Raw genomic sequence first — 24551 nt, forward strand, 5'->3', positions numbered from 1 at the left:
ACAAATGCAGAACTCTCTAAATCTCTTTCCCACCACTGTTTTGTTTTTCTATGGGTAAATATCATCAGCATCAACTTCAGTATTAGAGACCACAAAATTTGAAAAGGACCAGTCCTTCTCTTAGGAATCAAAACAAATTACAGCAGGTATTACACCTGAGGATTGCAGCATCCCTACAGCTACACTGACTTCTGTTTTCTCAGGCTGTCCTCAAGCATGACATTTTTCAATCTTGTGAGGAGTTCTTATTCTGATGGATGAGGTCTAAGTAATACTGAGCTGTTTTTATAAGAGTTTTGTCCTCCGACAACACAGGAGGATTTTTGACATTTCCCTACTTCCACTGGGCTCTTATTTGGAATAACTTGGGATTCACAGTGCCTTCCCCTATCTAAAGAAGTGGGCAAAGATTTATCCTGCTCTTATGTTCACAACCTAGCTTCTGATTGTATTCCTATAAAGCCAGTAAGTTAAATAGTTAAAATAAGGGTATGTGAATGTAGGTAGGATTTCGGTAATTTGTGTTTTCAAACCAGATTTATTTAGCACAGGCAGTGTAAACAGATTAACAGCCTCCTAAATTTCCTGGATGAAAATAGTACAGCAGTGAAAATTGCCCTTCAGCTATATCATCCCTCCCTGCACACGAATCATGTCAGTTACCCAACGTTACACAGTTACAGTTACACAGTTGCCATGTGCAGTCATCCCCTTTCAGCAGTCAGTACCCACCTCCTGGACGTCCCAGTGCTGCTCACTGTTATCTGTTTCCTTTGTGCAGTTTTGAGGGATAACCTTCCCGTGTCTGACATCAAGGCAAAACAGTGGAACAGACCCAAGACGGATTTCCTTCATGCTGTTATATTCAAAGTGCTGGAAGAAAGGAGGGTTTATTTGAACAGTGATGGAATGGCAACCCAGTTCATTTTAAATGTTCACTCCAACATTAATTTTCCCACTCCTCTTAGATGCCACCCAAACATGAATGAAGGAGAATCAATGAGGCAATCTCCCCCAGAATAATTTTGGCATAGCTACTTGCCTGAGTCTATTTTTCTGAGGAAAGACTTTGTGGACTGTGATTACATACAAAGTAAACCCATTCTACAAGAAATCTTTCTACCTTAATAAATTTGAACAGAAGGGTGTTTCTAAAGTGTCTGTACACATTACAGTTAAAAATGTGCCTGCAGCTCACCCTGAGCTCACTGTGAGCAGTGAAACTTCATTGGGACTTGGAGTGAATATCTGCAGTCAGTCTGTACTGGTTTGGCTTCTCTCAGTGCAAGGACTTGCTAGTCTAATGCCACCTGGACAGTCTAAACAGATTTCCCTCCTGTTTTTTAGGCAGTGTTTTGGTCACTAGAATATGGGAAAACCCACCTCTATTCCAAAATTGATGCACAGCTTTTATGCCTAGGCATTCTTTTGTCCAGGTTCCACAAAATAACTACTACAACTACATGAAACAACGTGTGCTGGAACAAAGTGTGGGGATCTGGTCTCAGGCATGGAATACTGCCATTTCTGAAATGATGCTCAGCTACAGAAAGGTGTGGATCAGTGCCTTAGCACACACCTAATTTTGAACACATTATTTTCAAGCACGTCAACCCAAATGTTTACATGAATATCTTCTGAACAGTTCCCTAAGTCCAATGCAGTACTTCTTTATGTAAAATCTACAGTACCTGGGTGAGGCTGTTACTGCAAGGAGAGAGTTTGATAGAACCATCTGCCAAAGCCCTTCCAGGTCTGTAATCTGCACAGAAGCCAGCACCAGTATTGTAAAGCTGTAAAGAAAGATTTTTACTGAAATAAAGCACAGATATCAAGAAAATATCCTTCAGCTAGCTTTTTTTTATGATTACATTCCCTTATCATATATGATTTTGCATGTAATTCAGGCAGCATTTTTTTTCTTTCGGGCTAAATCTTACATGTTAATCTTGCAAAGTGATCTGATAACAAGGGAGAGTCTCACCAAAGGTTACCTAATAAGCTTTAAGTTAGAGATACCCACTTCTGGTTTTAACTATTATGATGCTTAAAAGAAGTCTGTCAAAACTACTTTTTTACTAATGGAAAATTGCCCTTCGACCTGCTGGTATTTGGCAAAAATACAGATATTCCAGAGGGAAAAAGCATTTCCTGTGATCCACAGTTAGTTATGCTTTTCTCAAGCAAGCCTTGATGATAAGGAACAGACGAAACAGTAGAAGGATGTAGTAAAATTTGTCTACAGATATCAGTGTGTGATTTAATAAGTAGACCCGTTGCCTTGTCGAGGGGAAATCCTGTCCATAGAGGTTCCTGGAATAAATCCATATTTTAATGATTTTTAAAAGATTAGCATCACATCCTGTGCACAATCTGCAAAGGAACTGCTATCGCTATCACCTCTGTCTATGGGGGAAATGCAGCACTGGGGAAATGCTTCTTTTCCTTCATACACGTGGATCAGCATAGATGAATCCCAGATACTGTTGCAGTTACCATCTGAATGGAGCAACACAGTTCTTTTCTGTTTTTTAATGATACCTAAAGAATCTAAGTTTAGGATCCTCTGATCTGTGACACCAAAGTATAAAGGGTGAGCTCATCTCTTGGCTGGTGTTCAAGGTTCATGTGAGAATTTGGACTGGCTGTTCTCTTCAGTCCTTTTGCTGCTTCTTCCATTCTTCTGCAAGCTTTTCAAAGTGGGAGTAGCCTCTCAACACAGATATTGAGTACCAAGTACTAACTGGTACATCCAAGTGACACTCAGGTCTTCAATGGAAAAATCCTTTTTCCTGTACATTTTCTCTTACCTTGCCAGATAATCTTGGTGTGTCTTCAGGCTGGGAGAGCTCAGGGTACACATTTGTTATAAACCACTGGAAACTTCTACAGCCCAGTCTCTTCTGTAGCTGAAGACGCTCACTGCAGTCCGGTTTCTCTGCCTTCATGGAGAAAGCACAGGGCAAAAAAGGATATTGCTCTGTTTGCTAGAAATGAAAATGACTGTGTAGCAGTTATTTCTGCCACTTCTTCTATCCTACATGATACATATCTCTCAAGATTAGGCAAAAGTGGAAAACCAGCTGTACTCTTTCTCCAGCTTTGTGTTTCAGAAGTAGCACATGCTGTGAAAACAGGTATTTCTTTTAAAATTGTTGTTATCCTGCAAGATACATCAGACTTCATCATCTTTTTAATTAGAAATCTCTGGGCCAAGTTTGATACTGTTTGCACTGAAATCAGGGATATTAAGATTGCATTCAGTACAGAATTTACCCCAAAATTAAAAAAAAAAAAAGTGTCAGTCCTCTGTTATCAGAGAATTTAAGGGTAGAATTTGGTGTAACATGAAACGAATCAAATAATTGTCTGGCGATTGCTAAATTGAGTTGGTAAATGTGTTTTGTGACTGTAAAGGCATAAAAACTTTCCAGATGTATGTATTTTCTTAAGTTGCATGCACACAATCCTAGTAGTAACTTTGTTCTGAAAAAAGACAGCTACTGTCAACCCTTGCTGCAGCTACGGGCATCGTCACTGCGAGGGACTGAGGGTCTGAGTATCTGAGGGTATTTAGACCTGAAGATGACAAACAGGATTACAAAAACCTCCTAAGCAGGTCAGTGTCTAAACTGTAGATATGAAAGCACACAAAACACTTTTCTAAATCTCTCGGCACCTGAATACTACAATAAGTCCTGCCACCTTTAAGAGTCTTTTCTCCTCTTTCTTGCCAGCAGTAGATTTCCCCTTTCACATTTTTACATTTGGGAAATGTAATTTGAGATTGCAGGACAGCAGTGGGATTCCTATGTCAAAATTAGAATTGTTAAGGTAAGAAAAGAATTACTTGTCATCCTTAGCTCAGCCATTTCTCAGCAACCTTAAGGAAGTAAAAATACCTTTGCCCACACGCTTGAAAATCAGCAACAAACAAAAGGCCTTGGAGATGAAGAGAGAAGCATCAGTTTTTACAGGTGTGTATCAATCATGCCAGCCCATGTAAGCTGCACCAGCAAATCTCAACAGTTGCAATATGCTAAGGAGAACCTCATCATTTAATGTCGGCCCTACATTCAATAAGCAAAACAACAAAGTTCAGCAATTCAGCACCTCACAAACCTGCCACCAAGAGGTTTCCTTGTAACAGGAACTAGAGGAATATAGAAGGAAATAGAGGAATAAAATGCTTCCTCTAAAAAGAGATGTTTCTCCAGAGGCTGCTTTAGCTGAAGAAAGTGGTGACAGATAATCTCATTTTGTTATGCTAGTTACAGTGTGCATTTGATGCTGAATAAGTGGTGTAAATAATCTAGAGAGACTCATTAGCCCTGTGAACCAATCTGAAAGGAAACTGTACTTGTAAATAAATGAAACACAGAAAAAAAAGAGAAAAAGAGACAGTGGCTGAAACCATGGAGAGCTGCAGAGAGCCTTATTCATCTGTATTAATGCTCACACCACAGGCAACCTGTGCAAGATGTGATTTTGACCATAAAATGGGAAGACTTATAAAGCTGTCTAAATGGGGCTCATTTTTTATTTCCAGTGTTGGGCAGTTCTGTTTTCAAGGCTCACAGTGGCCCATAGTTGGCTCCGCTCAGCCTTGCATCAGCTGTGCATCAGTCCCTCAGAGCTCTCTGCAGCCCTGGCAGCAGAGTAGCAGTAATGTCACTGCTTGCTTGTGTCTTAAACAGCATCTTGCTGAACTGACAGACTGATGGTATTGACTATGAAGGAAAGGAATGGAGAAAAAGGCCTTTTATGTTCTGGTATTCTGAACATCGAGATCATACCATTGGTCATTTGAAGGAGCATCTTACTTAGGAGTGCTGAAAGTACCCTGGCTAGAATAAACTCTCAGGCAAAAGGTTATGGTGTTCATAGGTAGTAAATGAAATAATTGGTGGCTGTAGTCTTTAGCTCAGAAAATTGCTTCTGAGTTGGCAAGAATGGCTTTCAGGAAATAATTAAATGATAAACATCATCTTAAAAGACCTGGCTTACCATCCTCCTTTCTATTACATGGCTTTAAGCCTTGTGGGTCAGATGATGAAACTCTGGACAGTGGAGTTAAAAACTAATGCACAGACACAGAGGGAGAAGCCTTTTTAAAAAGTGAAAACAGAATTAAAAATGGAATGTGTGTCTCGGGCTCAAGCATGAGCACAGGAGCCAGGCTGGAGGGCTAGACCCACTGGTGGAGCCTTAGGAAGTCACACTAGTTGGCAGGAGAAGAGTCCCACTGGCACGTGGCTTTTTTCCTCTCCCCACTGTGATGCGGCCACTGCTGGATCTGCAGCAAAGACATGAAGGGCTGCAGTGCAGAGTGAAACTGAATGGGAAACTTCCTGGGATACATTGCATGGCACTGACCCGTGCTGTGCCCAGGTGTTTTCAGGGGATCTTCTCCTGAAAAGCATGGCATTGCTCAATGAACTTGAGACACTTTTTAAAAATTATTATTCCGAACTGCTCACAAGTTTGTCCATTTCCTTGTAGACGAGGATACCAGTACCAGAAAAGGTTTGGGAGCCATTTTCCATTCCGGAAAACTGCTGCAACATTAACAGCTTTACTGCCATAGCTCCTAATACAGCATCCAGCAGTTTGTGATACAAGGCATATGCAGTCCCCTGATTGACCATGATCTGCAGTGGATCACACAGTGGCTTAAAAGCAAGCATGGCCTTTCTGTCGTTGTTAGGTGGTATGTAGTTGGTATGTGGTTCAAGTGTGGCTGCATGCCAGGCTATTGGGAACCCAAATCTCTGGAGGCTGCACTGCTGGCTCTGTGATGCTTCTAATGATAAAGTAACTTGAAAAAATACTAATGGTGAGATCTAACTTCCTCAGTTACAGACAATTGCTTCTGTCAGCTTGGGAAGAAATCAACTTTTCTCAGTCACTAGAGCACTCAGATGTATTATCTTAGAGTAGGACCACAGTTTGCTACATGCCAGTGAATATTACTTGAATCACATACTAGATGCCTTCAGCAATGAAGAATGAATCCTTCAAAAAGATCTTTCAAGCACACAGTGCAGCTAGGCTACACTTCCGATGACTGTTATCAAATATGCTGTCACTGGCGGAAAACCAAACCACAGCTTGCTGGGCAGCCTGAAGAAGGAGTCATTTGGAGACAGAATTATACTCTTAAGATATTTGACAACTTCAGCAAAAAAACTCAGGCTTCTCTTTTCCCTGATCTAAAGGCTCTTCCACCAGCAGGTTTTATAAAAATGAAAAATTCTACCTGGTGCCAAGCCTACTGAATGTTTGACTGTACACAGACACCCACACTACCATCCCACCGCCGTCACCTACTGCAACACACAGTCCTTCCCTCAGAAACAGACCACTGCAGATGTCTTTACCTTGCTGATTAGGAAAGCCACTGTGTCATTCTTGTAGAAGTTCTCTTTGAAAGAACCCAGCCAAGTCTCTGCTATTCGGATTTTGTTCCTCACAATGGCCTCTTCATAGGAGAAAGCATGGGGAATATGATTTCGATAGACGTGCCCAACACGGGAGCATGGAATGATTTCTACAGAGCCACCACAGAGCCAGGTCTGAAAAACAGGTGAAGGTGCAAAAAGAGATTATCTTCTATGTAGCTAGTAAAGCACAGGTGGCTTTACAGACCAGTAATAGTGAGAATGCAAAGCCAGAGTCACTCATTGAGTTAAAGCTTACTCTGGGCAGTGGCTGAATGTTAATTGTCAAAATTTCTAAAGCATCTGAATAGAAGAAGCTCCTTTACTATAGATTCCCCTCAGGACATCCTAGTCTGTGTATTCCTGGAAACAGAAAGAACATGATGTGCTTCTTCATACACTGCTCCCCACAGACATGGAGACACAGAGAAGATACTGTGCAAGACAGACCTTTGATTTGATGCTGTGTAACCATTTATATGCTTTTATGTTTTCCTGTACACAGACAGTGCAGTGTAATGAAGAGACTTGCGGGCATGCCTTCTTTTGCCTTGGACTTTAAAGACTCTATGCTTTGTGTCTGCAATTTTTTGTTGCTATTTAATATCAATTATATCTCTTCATATTCAGCAAAAGCTAATGCACATAATGTAACATAAACAATTTGATATTTAAAGTAGATGACAAAGAAATAAAAGCAATTTTTCATTTGGTGCATGCCAAAATAGAAGAGGCAGCTCTCAGAAGGTAGCTAAACCAGTGACTCTGACCTCTGGCAAACAGTGATAGTGAAACTTCCTTCTCCTGACATAATGCTCCTAACTCACAGCATCTGCATATTCTTGTACAGTCCTGACAGATCACAGAGCATGAGGTAGAATTCTGAAAGTATAGTGATATTTGCCATACGTCAAGGAGTTCTACACTTCATTGCTTTTATAAATCACTTCTTGCCTTTTCATTCAGATCCCTTCAAAACCCAGTAGTTTCCAGCACTTGGTGTTTTAATTAAGGTTCTTACCCTTATAGACAGCTCTAGATTTTCCGCTCCCCACATGGTCATGTCAGAATCATAAGCTCCAATGTTTTGGAAGTAATGTCGATCCATGGCAACTACTGCACCAGCTACTGCAGGACTCCTGTATAGACAGTAGTTTGGAAGTGAACAACTGTTTTGGACAGAGAATTATAGGAAGGATGAAAACCCCACCATTTCTGTGGAGGAGATAATATCAAAAATTATCAAATATTAGTCCTTATAATCTCATATTAACTTATTATCAAAGAACAACTGGAATTGAATTCTAGGATTTACCTAGGGAAGAGAGCCAAGCTCTGAACTGTTGAATCAGGCTCAGAACAGTAAGAAGTGTAAAGTATAAATACATTCAAAACTACAGATAGACATAATGATTAAGACTTTTAACTCTACATAGTCTATCATTTGCTTTCCCAACAAACCTCAATACCTTGTCTGGTCAAGCTGTAGAGAAGTTGCTTCTAGTTGTGTGTAAGATATTTGTCATGTTAAAAGCAGAACTGCAATCTACTTAGAATGAATGTTAAAGCCCAAACAATCTTAATCTAAGCCAAAAAGCCACCCCCTTCAAAAAACATCAACCAAGCAAATGCAAGTAACTATGTCTCTCTTTTATTAGCTGGAAGAGTGCCCAAATTGTTCTGTTGAGGTGAGTGGAGGCATATTGGCTTATGAACTGTTACCTGATAGGGCTGGTGGGAGACTGTCGTACCTTCTCTTCATGCTCTGGCACTGGTTCCCAGTGAAAATCTAGTTTCCAATCAAAAACACCTCGATGCAGGCTCACAGAGTGATAGTACTGAAAAGTCTTCCAGTCTATGACATCTATGACAGGGGAGACGACACTGTTTCTGAAAAAGACAATATAATTTCTTTTTAAAGCTGAATAATGATTTCACTACTGTGTTAGTGAACAGTGGACCTCCTTGATGACCCTGTAAAGCACCAAGCACTCCTCTGGATGTTGAGTGCCCTCATTTTCCCTCCTGATAGAGCTCAGATGCTCCATGCATGGTAATACTGAGCCTGAAGTAATGATTCTGAAGATCACTAATTTATGGATAACCTATACATTGCACTATCATTCTAAAACTACTCAGGATTTTGCTATGTGTTCACCATCGGAATTCTTATAAAGCCAGTTTCACAGAGGTTTCCACATTTGAAGTTATGGATGCAGAATTTATACTGAAAGATGATTTTGGTCTCATAGGCTTTACCATCCTTTCATTTTTCTCTAAATGTTCCACACACTTCATGAGTTTGTCACTTCAGGCCAATGAAATATGCGGTTTCACTTATTTTGTTCTGCTTGGTTTTTTTTGAATGAACTTCTATCACTGGTTTTGTGAAACATTTTCTTTTTGTGTAGTCTTCTACTACATCCTCAATGTGCTTTCACTGTCTCTGTGAGAAATTGACTTTTAAGAGGCACTGTGCTGTGAGCAGCAATCCTCCAATTGATTTCTACCTCAGGTTAAATTTGGGTTAGTTAGAGATGAGGTATTAGACATGTCCCCATAGTAGACTTGTCGTGACTTTTCACAGTGTGCATTATCCTGGAATGTACTGGCAATTTGGAAAAGCCATCAGTATGCCTTGTTTCCAGGTCAGTGATGTATCACATTTGGAAATTTTCAGAGTACAAATACAGTGGTGGTAGGGACTGCAGGAAAAAATATAGTGAAGAACAACAGTATCCACTTCTGCTCCTTTACACAGAAAGTATAGCTCCTGGTCTTAGTGTAAGGGCTTGCCTAGAAGGTGTTCTATAGGAAATGTAATTAACATTTAGAATCATAGAATCATAGAATCGTAGAATGGCCTGTGTTGAAAAGAACCACAATGATCATTGACTTTCAACCCCCCTGCCATGTGCAGGGTCACCAACCACCAGCCCAGGCTGCCCAAAGCCACATCCAGCCTGGCCTTGAATGCCTCCAGGGATGGGGCATCCACTGCTTCCTAGGGCAACCTGTTCCAGTGTGTCACCACCCTCTGTGTGATAAACTTCCTCCTAATATCCAACCTAAACATCCCCTGTCTCAGTTTAAAACCATTCCCCTCGTCCTACCACTATCCACCCTTGTAAACAGATTTACTAGGGATTAAGATATAAAAAAAAACATACTGTAGTCAATGGAGGAAAGTCACCTCAGACATCTTCAGTGCAGTGAGCCATTCTTTTTATTTCTTTCCAATGGCAGAGACCAGAAAGCTGAGGAAGATGGCAGCTCTTGGTGATGGTCATGTAGTCCTAACAATCTGCCCTGCCTTTACAATCTCTATTGTAATGTTGTTTTCTGTGACAGGATTGGGGAAGCTCAATATTCTCTTTTATCACAGTTGCCATTTACTGTAGATAATTTTAGAACCCCACAGAGAAAAAGAGATTACTGATCTTCAGTGAATTGTGTGAAAATGTACTATGCAGACAATAGCATCAAAATGATTCAGTTATTTCATTGTTTCCTAATAAGAGCAAACTGCCCTATGATGAGCTAAAGGCAGAAGGCTTTAAAACAGAGAAATATCATATCTCTCCATTCAGGTATAAAACCAGCCTTTGTAATATATTATAATAGGTGCTCTTGGAAACAGGCACTGTGTTTATAAATAAAACAATTTTATGGTCACCTTTAGGCAACATTTGTAGGCAGTGATTTGCTGCCTTTCTTCTGCAGGACTCAAATAAATGATCCTAAAAATAATAAAGCTGCTATCCTCCCTCGATTCTCTTGATGAAAGCATGGTGGTACAGTTTTGTAGCCAGGACATGAGCAACATCCTCAAACTCAAGCTGACAGGAGTTAGCTTTATAATGGAAAACGGTATTTAACCTTTACTCACTAACAGTACAAGAAGGAAACTGACTTCTTCTAAAAGTTACTGAAAGGTAGTGCTCTGGTGGACTTACACAAGCAGGTGTTTTTTAATTTGACATGCTGGGAAAAATCCAGCCAGCAGATTAAATGGGTGTTATAAGACTAAGCTTCAAAAAATGAAAAATCACTATAATTGTAATTTCTACATCCTGCTGCATTCTTCACTGTAGACATCACTGACAACTGTCAGGTTAGCAGAGCACCTGGAGGTGGATACTTCCCACCTGTTCAGTGCTACCTGCTGAAATGCATGCTATCGCTGCTTGTGTCTCCATTCTCATCTAGAAAGGAACTGATGATTCTGGGTTCTTTTATTTCAAAGTTTCAGGGTCAGAAGGGGAAGACCAGGGGGGCATGCCTGGGTGGAAGCCAGGGGAGGCAGAGTAGGCTGAACCATTCAAAAAACCCCGGTCATGAAGGTTAGACCGTATGTGTATATGCAGCATAGCTCAGATGCAAACAGCGTGGATACTCAAAGTTATGCTTAGATATATTCTGGATCAGACAATCCAGACATTTCAAATGAGTTGCCATTTTCATATCCAACCAATTTAAACCTGTTCTTCTTTGTGGATCTGCCTTAAATTTGTTACCGCTATAAAACTCCAGATTCCAAAGACACTCCTAGCACCAGTGCAGTTGCTCATATAAATAGCCACTGCAGTACTAGTTCCTGCTGAAATAACCTTTGTTTTTTAATGCATTTTACTTTGCTTGTTATTGAGCATGACAATTCCATGTTATTTAAGAAAAATACCTGCCCTGATGTCATGGTTCTGATGGTTAGGAGAACAGGCAATAACCCAAACTAAATACAAATTATGATACAGAAAATTACAATTTTTAAGTCAGCTGAGAAAAAAAAAAAAACTCACTGGATGAGCCATATTCTAACCTGGCTAAATTAAAAAATGAAACAGAACAAAATGAAATCAAATATCCTTTACCACAAAATTACACATGTAAATTGATTACTGTGTTTTAAAGCTATTACTCCAGTAATTTGTTCAGCATGCCATGATAAAGCTTTCTCAAGAGAGTGTTTCTAAGTGTAATGCTAAATCCTTACCTAGTATAAACTACTGTAGCTCTGCTGAAACCAATAAAGCCACACCTCCTTAGAACTTAAATATTGAGGGTGTCTTTGTAATCTGAAATAGCGGAATCCAGTAACTTTTGTGAAAACCGGACACTGTTCAGTGTAATCTTAATCAAGCAGTGCTTTACATAACATTTGGTAACAAGGCTTTGTATAGAAAAGCCTTTTTAATATGTTTTCTGCATATTCAGTGATGGTTCAATCTTTGTGTGGGTCTAAATGCAAATTTGCAGCAGAAGGTAATTGAAAGCTGGGAGATGTTCTTAGCTATTCTTCTTGTTTTTAACTGAATAATTGGCAGACAGTCAGCAGCTTTTCGGTGCTTTGAAGCGAAAAACATACTGGCAAATTCCAGCTAATTTCACTCGTTGGAATTCAAGGAAAGGAAAAAAAACAGGAAACTCAAATATAACCAGCAGCAAGGCAAGAACCATTTGACTGTGGTGGTACTGATTTGCGAATATTTCAAATGCTTGGAACACACAGGATCTACAAAAGGTCACAATTCCATCAAAAGAGCAACCCGAGCAACAACTATTTCCTAGTTTGGGATTTCTCAACAGAATACAATTGTGAATGAAATATCTTCTCATGACCCTTGCAGTCAGCATGGACAGTGTGTTCTTTTCTATTTTTAGAGTAACACGTGAAGAGGAAGAGTTAATTAACATTTTTGTTTTGAAGTTGTAGACATGATATTTTGAAAGTACTTTTTAGTGATTTATCTTTTCTTAATTTTTGTTAGGAAAGGAAAGATTTTAATCTGATTGAATCATACCTAAATCCTCCTTTCTTCTACTTTTGGCAAAACTGATTGCTTTTGGCTTTAGATTCAAGTTTCTTTACCTCATCTTTAAAATAGGTCGCCTGCTGATACTGATCAGCACTGTGAAAGATTGTAAGGAGATAGCACATCTTCAGATAACACGCCATGTAAGTGAAATTAGTGTTATTGACGAATAGAAGCTATAAAAAGATCAGGCCTAAAGCAAATTGATGGTTGGACTAAATGATCTTAGAGGTCTTTACCAGCCTCGGTGATTCTACGATTCTATGAATTCCCAGGGACCAGGCTGCTGTACGTGATGTTGGTTTTCAAAACCAAGAAAAATAGCATGGAAATGCATGCTGAAATTCATGATGGGGTTGTGTGTCCTCTGGCTGGACAAATTCATACTTCTCTGAGCCGGTGAGATGGTTGAAAACAGATGACTTATGTGTTTGATAGCTTGAAAAGCTGAGAGATGGTCCACAGAAAAAACAGAGGGCTGGATGAAAAAAGATGAAGGAACTGTTCATTGCAAAATATTTTCCATCTCCCTAGTGTAGTGCCATAAAACCAGCTCCACTCAGTAATTTTTTGAGCAATACAACTCTATCTATTTCTGTATCTACAAACAGAGGCTCTGCTTGAGTCCAAGGCTAATGAAGTATCTCTCCATTGCTGTGTTCATTTCTTATTCTGTTTAACATAATTTCATTAAAAATTAGTGACCTAGAATCAGGAGCCAAGTAGAGACACTTTGAATTTTAGAAACCAGAAAGGCTTCTTTTGATATTGCAGGCTTCAGTTTCCTAGCAGTATTTGAGCTGTGCTGTAGTCAGTGCACCAGCACAGAGGCAAATAGCTATTGCAGTGAGGAGCAGGGGAAAGGTCCTGAGGACAAGCCAACCCTCTGCAAGCCATCGCCCTCTGACAATGTTATGGCACTTACGCTTTTTCTAGAGGTGGAATTCCTTTTTGAGAATGTAATCAAGGCTTATTTTGTTTCCGTGCAATATTGCCAGGAACCACAATTTGAACTTGTATTTTTTTTTTTTTTGTATCACCCTTCTGCAAGAAAGGAGCCATGTGCTTTGGCACGATGGTCACTGTTTTTAGGTTAAAGCAGCAACCTTTTCAAGGCTTCAGGCACAAATGAGCATATGCTCCCCTCTGCCTTTCAGTGCCTCTGGACTAAATACAATATAGCAGTTGTATCCTGCAGTCTTCTGGAAAAGGCACAACCCAAAAAGATGATTGTAATAATTGCACAGCTGCACTACTATGCACCATGCTACTCACCTGGAATTAGGCTGGAATATAAACAGTTGTCAAGTGAAATGATCTGTGGGGTGTCTCATCTAGTTTTTTAATGCTGTTCAGGTGGCTTTGGTATTCATCCTTGAATAATCAAATGTCAAGGAATGCTTTGCAAATCACTGAACCGTTCTTGAGGTGGTGCACTAAGCTGATGCACAGCATCCCAGTCAATTTGTTTGGTATGGTTCAAAGAACTGGTCCCAGTCAAGGTGCCCATAAATGCACATGTACTGACTTTGGAAAGGCTTAATACATTTGGGGTTAATGAATAAAAACACCACGCTGGGAAATGAAATGCGATCACACAGAGCAGTCAAATATTTGAGAAATCTGTCTGTTCCTGTAAAATTGGGTAACATTTCTCATGTTTGTCTTGTCTGTCACAGGTTAATCAGAACTGGGGATATCTCCCTTTCCGTGAATATGTTCAACTCAGAGTGAGTTCTCTGTTCATGTAAAGATCTCTGCATTGCTAAGGTCATAATGACAGTGGTAGATCTGCTCAGGAGTGTAGAAAATTGGGCTTGATCAGTTTTCAAAGTTAAAATCTCTCTCTCAGCTCCTTTAAACTTCTGCAGAGGACTGATTTTGGAAAGGCTGCATTTTTCCTTGCCAGCTGAAAATTCACTTGCTTTACGTGATTGAGTGTTTTCCCATCCATGCAAAAGCACGTGGATAGCAGCTTGACTGGTGCAGCCAGAGGAAGAATGAGGGGTATTTCACTAGTTACTCTAAGCTATTTTGTCACTGTGTTTTCCTCATTTGGGCTGTCTTAGGCAGTGGATATTATTGAATTTAACAGCTCCTCAACTGCTCAATGAAGCCAATTTGATGAATGATCTCCATGCAAGCATTACAAGCAATTTAGGAAAAATAATGAATTGACTTCCTTAATGTCCTTGAGGAACTCAAGGACTGCAAAAAAGAGCTCTGCTGTAATTAAAGGTTAGGCGCAAGCACCAACCTAGACTTATAACACTCTGAAAATACAAATCTGTATCTTCCTGCGTGAGTTTAGCTAGAACTGTCTAAGCTGTGTGGAAAATCTGTTTTTCTGTGGAACAGAGATGGTACAGCTGACATTGGTTTGTAACCCAGCAGCTCAGGAAACCAAAGTGGTTAAGGTAATCATCCCTTTTTATCTTCAGCTTCATAACTAAGACATCTAAAAAGTAAAAATAATGGATTGCAATCTTTTTAATTCAGACCACTGGGAAGCCTTGTCATAGCTCTAACGAGGGCTGGATGAAAAATGCCAGTTTAGTGATATCGGGTATGAAGCGAGGTTATCAGCTGCATGCCCTATCTTGTTTCCCACATACCATGGTAACGCATATGGTGTGAGAGCAGAACATTAAAGCAATGTGACCTGCACAAAGGAAACAACCAAGCAAGGATTAAAATAAATAAATAAATAAACCAAAATCTTTCCACGGGCATCTCTTCCAGCAGGAATTAGCACATTCAGGGAGCTGAGAAGTCATGAAGATATTGGGGTTGGACACGATGATCTTTAAGGCTCCCTTCCAACACAAACCATTCTATGATTCTGTGGTTCTGTATTTACCGGTTGCTGGACAGCCTTGCCAGGAGTGGCTCCAGCCAGCCCTTCTGACACTCGCAGTGTGAATCCATGAAGACGAGCACATCTCCAGTTGCCCGTGCAGCTCCTAGCATCCGACCTCGGATGACTCCAAGCCTCTTGTTGCTCCGGATCAGCTTCACGCCATCCAGCTTCGAGATGTATTCACTCAGGGCTGACTTCAGGGGCCCTGTCATAAACAGAACGGTCATTTTAGCTTTGATTCAGGTTCTTACTAGAAAGCAACAGGTAGCAGGAGATGTTGCTTGCTTGCCAGTAAAATGTTCTGGGAGCGTTTGTTCTACATGGCTGTGCAGACCAAGTTCCAAATATTCCCACAGCAGTGTAATGTCAAAGAGCAGTAGAGACTAATGGAAACTGAGATTCACTAGGTGTGAAGCTGTTCCTATGAGAAACTTAATATCCCCCTCTCCTGTTTTCACCAAAAGGTAGATGTTCTCATCCTCTCATAAAAGACACAGATCAGCATGAGATACAGGTGTTTGGCTTTCCCAAGGACTTGGGATTACTTTAGCAATGTGGAGTTTTCCACTCCTCACTTCATCCAAAGTCCACGTCTGGAAATTATTATACCAGATCTGGTCCAGTGGGAAGATTTGCATACTGTGATCTTATTTTAAAGCAAGAAAGCTCAGAGTGATTGAAAGTGATGGGGAAGAAAAGAAACATATTTCAAAGTTGAAAGGCTAAGTTGAATTCTAGAGATGGAAGATTGAAACCTGGCAGCCAGCTCAAGGCTCTCTCCCTGAGGGTCCCATTTGCCTTTCATTCTCTTTATACAATACTTGGAGGTGGACAGTTTCCTCTTTGCAGCTTTGGAAAGCAGAGATCATACAGAGAAATGGGATTACCTTGCTGGCTCAGGTCATCTACTAGGATGATATCCTTGAGGGAGGTCTTTGGGGCTGTGTTAATAATGCTGTGCACTGTTCTCAGCAGAGTAGACCAGGCTTCATCATGGAAACAGATGATGACACTAGCAGTAGGCAGGCTGGGGTCATATTCTTGCTGTAGGCACCTGTATGGGATCAAATGAGGGAGACACTAGAAACACTGGTACAGCTGGCTGCTTTTCTCAGACCAGAGTTGCAGGCTACACCTAAATTTTCAAGGATGGAAAGCAGTTTAAGATCTCAGCTCAGGAAGCCAAGGAAATATTAAGGTGTCTAAGACTGAAACATGACGTGAAAATTTGAGAATGACATTACAAAAATTAAAGTTAAAAATATGAATATGAATTTTTGCTGTATTCTGTTGGTTGGTTGTTTTTCTTTCCCTTCTGTTCTGGCTGCAGCAGAAACAAAGAGCTCAAATACAGAAGACAAAGAAAGAGGAATTGAAAAGACAAGTAAAGCAAAGGAGAAAGGGTGATACAACAGATCAAAGCCAACCTCCGCCCCTTCCATATTTTCTCATGTAACACAAAAAAGAGCAAACTGAAATGCAATACCTTTAAGACTAACAAGAAAAAATAACTCATCAATGTAACTGCGGACTGCCTGACCCAGATTACAGAGAATGAAGCCATCCCTGTACAGCAAAGAAACAGACCCTGACTTAGGTAAACTAATACAGATGCATTTTAAAAAGTTAATGCCTATTCCCTACAAAGTCTGCACACTTTGCTTTTTCTGATGAAAATGCATCACTGATGAAAGAGGCTCCCAAATAGGCAGATTATCCCCACGACCATTTCTGCTGTTTCCTTTACAACTCCAAGTACCCCTACAATCTACTGCAAGAAACCTGGCTGTGTGGACATGGTGTGACATTTCCGGAGAGGTTACAGAGTGCCAGAGTGGTCCCATGGCTCCCCAGATTGCCATGGGACCAAGATGTCTCCCATGACATTAAAACAACAATCATCAAAATGGCAGTGAATGGAATGGTTCTTTGACATCTCAAGCATTTAAATATCAAAAACATTTCTGTTCATCGTTGTAGAAACTCCATATATAAAAACCCTGTAGATCCTTATCAAACTATTTCATAAACGTAAGTAAAGAAACTAAAAATCTGTATTCACCACAAAAGCTGTTTTTCAATCTGCCCATCTTAGTTCAAAAGGCAAAGGACACACCGTGCAGGCAGCAGGGTATTCATTTTCCAGAAAAAGCTCTCAAATGCCGGTATATCTGTTTTGCTTACATTCAAAAATGCATTTAAAAGCTTTTTAATTCCCGAGTAGCACTCATATATTTTTCCAGTTTGTTTAGCAGCAAGAACTTCTTGAAGGAATGACAGAATTATGTAAAAATATTTACACCTAACTTGGTATGTCATCTTGGTTCCAAGGCCGCTTAGAGATCCAGCTCTGTATCTGCTGTCAGTTCATGAAAGCCATTTATTTGGTTTTTATCTGCTCCACTGCTCTTTTAGCATTTTCATACTGCCTAGCAAATCACAGATTTTACAGTGGTTATTAAGCAATTAGTTGCTCAGCTAACTCAACTGTAGCAGATGCTCGTGTCAGGGATATGATTTGAATATTGCTGTTTATTACTGTTTTACTTAATGCTTCAGTTCATGTACTGGACCCTATCGTGTTAGACAATACCTGATACAAACCTGCTTATCATTCATTGGAATCCACAGTCTGAATGATTTAATAGCAAGTAAAAATACATGAATATTATAGTTATGCTTCTGTAATAACAGTGTTTCTCAGAATTGTATGTGGGAGATTTTTGGTATTCTTCACTAGTACGGAGAAAAGGATGCTCTTGTGACTGGATGGTATCTGTATTTTTAGGCAGAGTAATCTATTGATAATGAAGGAAAGTGAAGATCTAATGCAGTCCTTTTACTACCAGGCAGCTTCTAACCAGGAATACTCAGTACAGTTATACCTACCTATACTTTCCACCATAACACTGCAAGGCTTCGTTGCTAGTATTGTGATTATAGCGAGAAAATAAAATAAGACTCTTGCGGAATCTCAATTGGAAGAGAATTGAAAATGACTGTACTTGAATATGTGGCTTAGGTGGTGAGTATTTAGTTGCCATGGAGATTGGAAAAGGCTTGCTATGTAGATATCTAGTCTTCAGAAAAATGAGAAAGGGTGCTGGTGTGCAGAATTGCCTTCCCTGTAATTTGGAGCAGTTTCAGGCTGTCTATCATAAATCAGCATTTCAAAAAGTCAGGGCTGTGACTGATACAAGGCACAGTGATTTAATCCAATTTGTGAAAAATAAGGAATTGTCACATGCAGATAGGAACTGGGGAGCAGTTCTGAGGGGGCAAAGGCTCTGCTCTGCCAGCAGCAATTCCCACTCACCTGCAGGAAAACATCTCATTGAGATTCAGTTCCCAGCAGCACTCAAGTGGAACTGTGCTTTTGTAATGAAACTTAAATTTCATTTAGATACTTGTGTGTCTGCATTTGCCTGGATAAATACAGCTTGATGCTCAAGCTCAGGAGAGGAAAACTGACATTTTTCACACAGAATATGATTACTCACAGTAAATTGGGAAAACAAGGCGTCTGATTCATCTATTGGATAATCGATTTATCCATTGGATATCCATTGGATAAATCAGTAGCATCAGTTGGAGTGCTGGAACAGATACAGATTTATGCATCTACTTTCTGAGAAGTAGCACAAAACATTCACCTGGAAAGGCATGCAAAGAGATGTAGGGTATGTTAGAAACTGGGGTCTGGGCAGAGAGGTCTAAAGTATCACATTCCAGGTGAAGAATTGGGTCCAGGGCTATCAAAGTAAAGCACAGGCAGCAGGCTCTGCTTTGCTTCCACTGGAGCTCTGTCATTTCTTATAAAAAGAAACTGCAGTTCTGCAGCTCCAATGCAAAACATAACAGGAACAGCAGCTACGTGTATCTTACAGCATTTACCTTACATCTCACACTCTGTTTTAAATGTGAAAAGGAAGTATGTAAATATGAAGTCTGGTCAGCCTTATTTTACAGCAGTTCTTCACAATTGGCAGGCATAGCTTTGGGTCTGAAGAATTTGTCATTTGAAGTGAAATGAGAGAGACTGAGTCCATGCAGGTGACTTACTGAAATTTCTGTAACTGGTTGGTTTCTCTCTAATAAACAACAATAGACATTATTACAAGCAACAGGCTTCAACAGAACAACATAATAGACGTTCTGATTCATTACTGCTTCACTCTCATGTTACATCAGTATAAAATGTGACTGACACAGCTGTGAGCTAGGCCCACAGAGTGAATCATGTTTAAAAAATATCATTTTGGTTGCATGTTGGTCCATAAAGGACAGGGCTGGCTTAGAGATAGACCCCCTCTGCAGGTTTATGATCTGGTTTTAGACCTGAACTACTGAGAAGCTTCAGATGTTCAGATCTGTGGTTTCAATCCGGGCTTCTATGAGCTGTGTTGTTGATAGGTCCATACGTTTTCACTAGACAGACAGGAAAACCCATCCAAGAACTCTGAGACCATGGCCTAAATCCCATGTGAGATTAGTATTAGCTAAAACCACCTCTTGTCGGATGGCCCTTCAGCAGCCAAAACTGTTTTTTGGCTCACATCACCAGCAGTAAAAGAAAGTCATCATTCCTCCTTTGAATACTACATAGTTCAAAGAACTGCCACTGAAGCGTGGCAAAAAATAACTTACATGGTACTAGTGTATCATTATTCAATGGAAATACCCACATTAACATTGAATCTAGTCAGCAAATGTAGAAAACACACCATCTTTCATTTTTCTTCCTTTAAGATTGTTCCCTGAAATTGGAGCCACCAGCTGCCTTTATACATGGGAAATGACCACTAGAAAAAAATAAACTTAAAATGTTTTCTGGCATATCTTAAAATGTTTTTGGCATATCTTCTACTGTATCCTATGGGAAAGCTGCAGTAGCTTTTGTTACAGGAGGCAAGAAATGAAGATAGCCACCTGCACCCTATTCCTTCTCTAGTAGGCAGGGGAGCAGAGACGGTTCTCTGTTTTAAGCAAGTGAGATGAACTGTTTCTCATGGGCTGTAGAAATAAATGGCACTCAAGTCTCTAGGCTTCAGCCACATTACATTGGGCTTCAAATGAAACACATTGGGCTTCAAATGCAACGTGTTGAATTTCAAATGCAACAGATAGGATTTCAGATGTAATACGTCTATGGTGTGGCTTCACAGTGCTGTTGTCAAGCGTGGTCATACACACTGGCCTGCAGTTCCCTTTTTCCCAGAAGCTGGACCCCTGGGTCCATGTTCCAACCCCTACTCCAGCAGAGACATCCAGAGCGGGGTGCCCAGGCCCGTGTCCAGATTGCTTTTGGAGATGTCCAAGGAGGAGACCTACAGCCTCTAGGTAGCCTGTGCCAGTGCTCAGTCAGGTGATGTCCACATGGAGCCTCCTCTGTTCCAGTTTGTGCCCTTTGCCTCATCTTGTCAATGGGCAACACTGAGAAGAGCTCAGTTCTGTTCTCTTTGCACCCCCCCTTCAGGCATTTGTACACACAGAGAAGATCCCTGTGAGCCTTCTCTTCCCCAGTCCCAGGTGTCTTGGCCTCCCCTAATAGGAGAGCTGCTTTCATCACCTTATTGGCCCTGTGTTGGACTCTTTCCAGTATGTCCACAACACTCTTGTTCTGAGGGGCGCAGATCTGGAGCGACCCCATCAGCGGCCTCAGCAGCGCTGAGCGCAGGGAAAGGACCGCCTCTCCCTCCGGGACGGCCGGAACTCAGCCGCCCCCGACACCTGCAGCGGCGGCAGTCCCCGCGGCCGCCAGCAGGGGGCGCTGCAGCCCGCATTCCGCCGGGCGGTGCTGCCACCACCGCTGCGCGGGGGTGCGGGGACCGGAACGACGGGGACACGAATAACGGGCACCCAAATAACGGCGAACATCGGCCGCCATGAGGGCTGGGTCGCTATGCCTTCCCCTATAGAGAGGGAAACCCGCGGGGATCTCTCCCGGCCCCTGCAGCACCTGCCTGCAGCTCGGGGTCCGCGGCCGGGCCGGGGGGCGCGGAGCGGTGCGGAGGGGTGCGGCGGTGCCGGCGCTGCAGAAGGGAGGCAGGGATCGCAGCTAGCCCTGAGGAGATGGGCTTGTGTTTCCAGTGGGAAACCAACGTGAACAAAAGCGTTACCCCATACCGAAGGAGGTGGTTTGATGAGGAAGATGAGGGCGATAGGGAAGGACGGAAGTTTTCTCCCGGGGTGAAATAGGCTGCGTTACTTACAACGGGTGTCGTACCTCAGGCAGCTCCCTGCGCAGAGAGATCCGCTCGCTGAGCGCTTCGTTAAAGCCATGGGTTTCCAAGCCGAGCGGCCGCTCGCCCGTTGCAGCCCCGTTGCCGTCCCCCAGAGGCAGGGACAGGAGCTGGGACTCGGGGTCTCCCTCCTTTGCCTCCGGCCGCCTGCTTTGCTGCTTCACCATTCGATAGCCTTTCCTGGCCTTGCTGTGGTTCCTTCGACCCGTGGGGGACACGATGGCCGCGATCAACTCATCCTCCCGCAGGGAGATGAATGGTGACAGCCCGTCCATGGGGTAGTACTGCTGGCTCTCCTCCTGGGTCTCCAGCATCTCCTGGGTCTCGGCAAAGTCCACCTGGTGCCCTTCCCGAGGGTTGAACTCCACAGGCTGGAAAGTCCCGTCCTTGCTCCGGTTGCTGGCTGGTGGATTCAGCATTGTAACCATCAGCAGCAAAAAGCCCAGCATCAGCAACAGCAACAGAAACTGCAGCTTGCGTGATCCATATCTACATTTCTTCCTCAAGAACATACTGTTGGTGACAAAATGATACAGATTGTCATGTTAAACATCACTTGGATCTCGCTCAGATTCCAGTCCTCGGGTTGCAGCAATGCGCTGGTTTTCACTATCTGCCAAGAGGATTTCTTGTTCCCCTCACATTTCACTGATGCCGTTTCATGCTTTCCTCTCTATTTACAGACAAAATAGAAAACGCCTATTAATATTGCACTTACTGTGGTAAAATGCAGCATGGATCCAGTGAGACGGAGTAGGTCCGTTGTTATGGAGTCCCGGCTCAGTCAGCAAAGCAAATGAAAGGAATAGCTTAAGTTTTGGGTTTTTCCTTTTTAAATTCTAGGTAGAAAGAAATCGCATTTCTAACAGTTTCCTTCCAGAGTATTTCCTGCTTCTTCAAAGTTTCCCACAGCTGTCTGGTTTCATGTGCCTTATCTCCGAGAGCAGATCTGACAGCTTTCCCCCGTCTGAGGCTTCAAGTTCACTGTGATCAACAGATGAGAACTAGTCGATCCCTGCCTTTGCTTCACACATAGCTCCAGCACTCAGTCAGGAAGCACTTTGCCAGACATAATACAAAGCAATGTGTGCGTCTTTCTCCTGGTCCTAATGCCCTCTCTGTTCTTATCCTATCAAATCAAAACTTTGCAAAAGCTGTCAGAGGTGAAATATAAGAAGCAAAACGCTGTGTTATAAAACAAGTCAGGGCACACCACGAATCACTCTGCTTCTGAATAACCTTATTAAGTTACGAATGCTCAGAGTGAGAAGCAAGAATTTTATAAACTGAATAAAAGATGAAGTGCAGATGATTTATTTAGTGTTAGATTTATTCACATGGTAATGTGCTAGCTGGAGCATATGAGTATATTTCATCTGCAATAAATATTTACAGCTGCTAGGATTTTAACACTGACATAAGGATGCCAAATTATCACCTGGCAGACTGAAGTTTCCTCATCCATAAATTTGGTGTTGCACAGGGAGCAGCACTTCAAGTTTTCAATAGTCCAGGAATAACACGTAGAAAGCTTGGGCTGGAACAGCTCCTGACACTGAAAGAGAACAACTTCTGTGATTAAATGGGGAGCTCAGCCTCTGAAGTCTGTTTGCTAATATTGCTGGCAAGTGTGTTAGTGGGCACTGACTGTGGTGTTTTTTGCTGCAAGATGGGTGATTGTCCAATGGGAAAAGGAGGGAGACAGTGCACATGCTTCAACATCACGTGCCTCTTGGTCTGGCAGAGATCAAATATGGAAGTCACTCAGGTGTTACCAACCCTTTTGACACTGGAGATGTGGGATGTGATTTTTTTTGCCTATCTTGTAGTATTTGTTTATCAAAAAGCTCCAGCTCTGGGAGGCTTCTGACATCTGGGGAATTTTCACATTCACCTTTTGTTAAAAAAGGAAATCTCTAGATGTTATAGGTAAAAGAAAAACTTGAAGACATGAATGCAGTATATTCAAAGGAAGCCAGGAATTCATTTTCTTTCCTTCTTCTGCATTACCTCCTTACAACCTCCTTGCTTCTGTAAGTTCAATCTATGGTTTCCTGGTAAATGGCTTTCAAAAAACTGAATAGGAGAGGACACCAATTTTTGAGCTAAAATGATTCACTGCCTTCATAAGGAAGGACTAGAGAAAAAATTGCTGGAGGCATGTAGTGTCTGGCACTTGTGTACTCCCTTAACTGTCACATAGAGAATGCCTTGAGCAAGTGAGACCAGTCTGCTGTGCCTTGGCACCTTCCCTACCTCAGCTGTTCTTGAAAAAATATAACAGTGCTATGATCAGATCCCGGAAGAAGAATTTAGCCAATATTTTCATACTTCACCATTGTGTGTGTCTTCCCTTTTGAGCTAAATTCACAGAACAAAATCACATTCCAACCACCTTCTGTCTAGAGAATATTTCTCCTTATCCTTCTTTTCACAGGAAAACAAATGTGTTGATGAGGGAAGCAGCTCATATTTGCATAAAAGAAAATCTGAGCTCAAAAGCGTTCATTTAAATAACAATACGTGTCAGCCATAGAAAGGCAAAGGGAAATGGAAATGAAGAGACCTGTCCGAGGCACTCTGCAAAATGTTCAGTTTCACAGTCTTCTATTATCGGGTATATGGAGAAAAGAAAAGAAAAAACTGTAAGATGAGTGTGTGTGGGATAAATGGGAGAAAGTATTGGCTTTCTTTTTCTATTCTGATCTACTCGAGTATTTTCATTTCATTTGGTTGTAGTTTTGCCCTGGCCAAAATATTGAAACAAAATTCTGAAACAATTGATCAAGATAATTCTGCCCCACATTGGTAACTGCTGTATAAACTCTGTCCTGGCAGGTTCCCTGTTGTTGAACAAATCCACCTGGATCTCTCATGCAACTGTGTTTCAGCTTTAGATGAAAAGAGGCCCATTTAACAAATTTACATAAATCTTTGCTACTTTTGAGACAGAGCTGATAGGTCATTTTATCACTGAACTTTGTGCATATATAACGTGACTTAGGAATATAACCTAACCATTTTAATGAAGAAGAAATGAACAATTACAGAGAGAATGTATGTGAGGATTAGTAAATCAAATGTATCTAAGTATAAAATACTGCACGTCACTATTCCAGCAGCCTCTATTCCTTGTCCAGCGTGGACCTCTCTACGGAAGCTTGTCTTGTTTCTGAAATGCACTTGAAGAACAGCA

At 41.4% G+C, this 24551-nt stretch overlaps 1 protein-coding gene across 4 annotated transcripts in view; it reads right to left on the minus strand.

Moving 5' to 3' along the window:
* Positions 1–22577, minus strand: part of GALNT15 (polypeptide N-acetylgalactosaminyltransferase 15) — a 35923-nt gene extending 13346 nt beyond the window's left edge. For 2 of the 4 annotated variants that reach the window (XR_006168573.1, XM_042817444.1), the window contains exons 1-9: positions 21326–22577; positions 16001–16167; positions 15114–15318; positions 8163–8330; positions 7462–7579; positions 6381–6575; positions 2811–2942; positions 1692–1793; positions 733–873 (exon numbers count right to left, since the gene is read on the minus strand). Coding sequence is in view for 3 of the 4 variants with exons in the window: in XM_042817444.1 (XP_042673378.1) it covers positions 733–873; positions 1692–1793; positions 2811–2942; positions 6381–6575; positions 7462–7579; positions 8163–8330; positions 15114–15318; positions 16001–16167; positions 21326–21867 (1770 nt within the window). In the remaining variant the exon portion in view is untranslated. The remainder of the gene's footprint in view (positions 1–732; positions 874–1691; positions 1794–2810; positions 2943–6380; positions 6576–7461; positions 7580–8162; positions 8331–15113; positions 15319–16000; positions 16168–21325) is intronic. The other 2 variants (XM_042817445.1, XM_042817446.1) reach the window with 2 other exon arrangements.
* Between the last annotated feature and the right edge of the window lie 1974 nt (positions 22578–24551).

Source organism: Centrocercus urophasianus, unplaced genomic scaffold, assembly GCF_019232065.1.
Source record: "Centrocercus urophasianus isolate 14NV4802_14NV808 unplaced genomic scaffold, USGS_Curo_1.0 seq_16, whole genome shotgun sequence".
In the NCBI taxonomy this organism is placed as follows: Eukaryota; Metazoa; Chordata; class Aves; order Galliformes; family Phasianidae; genus Centrocercus; species Centrocercus urophasianus.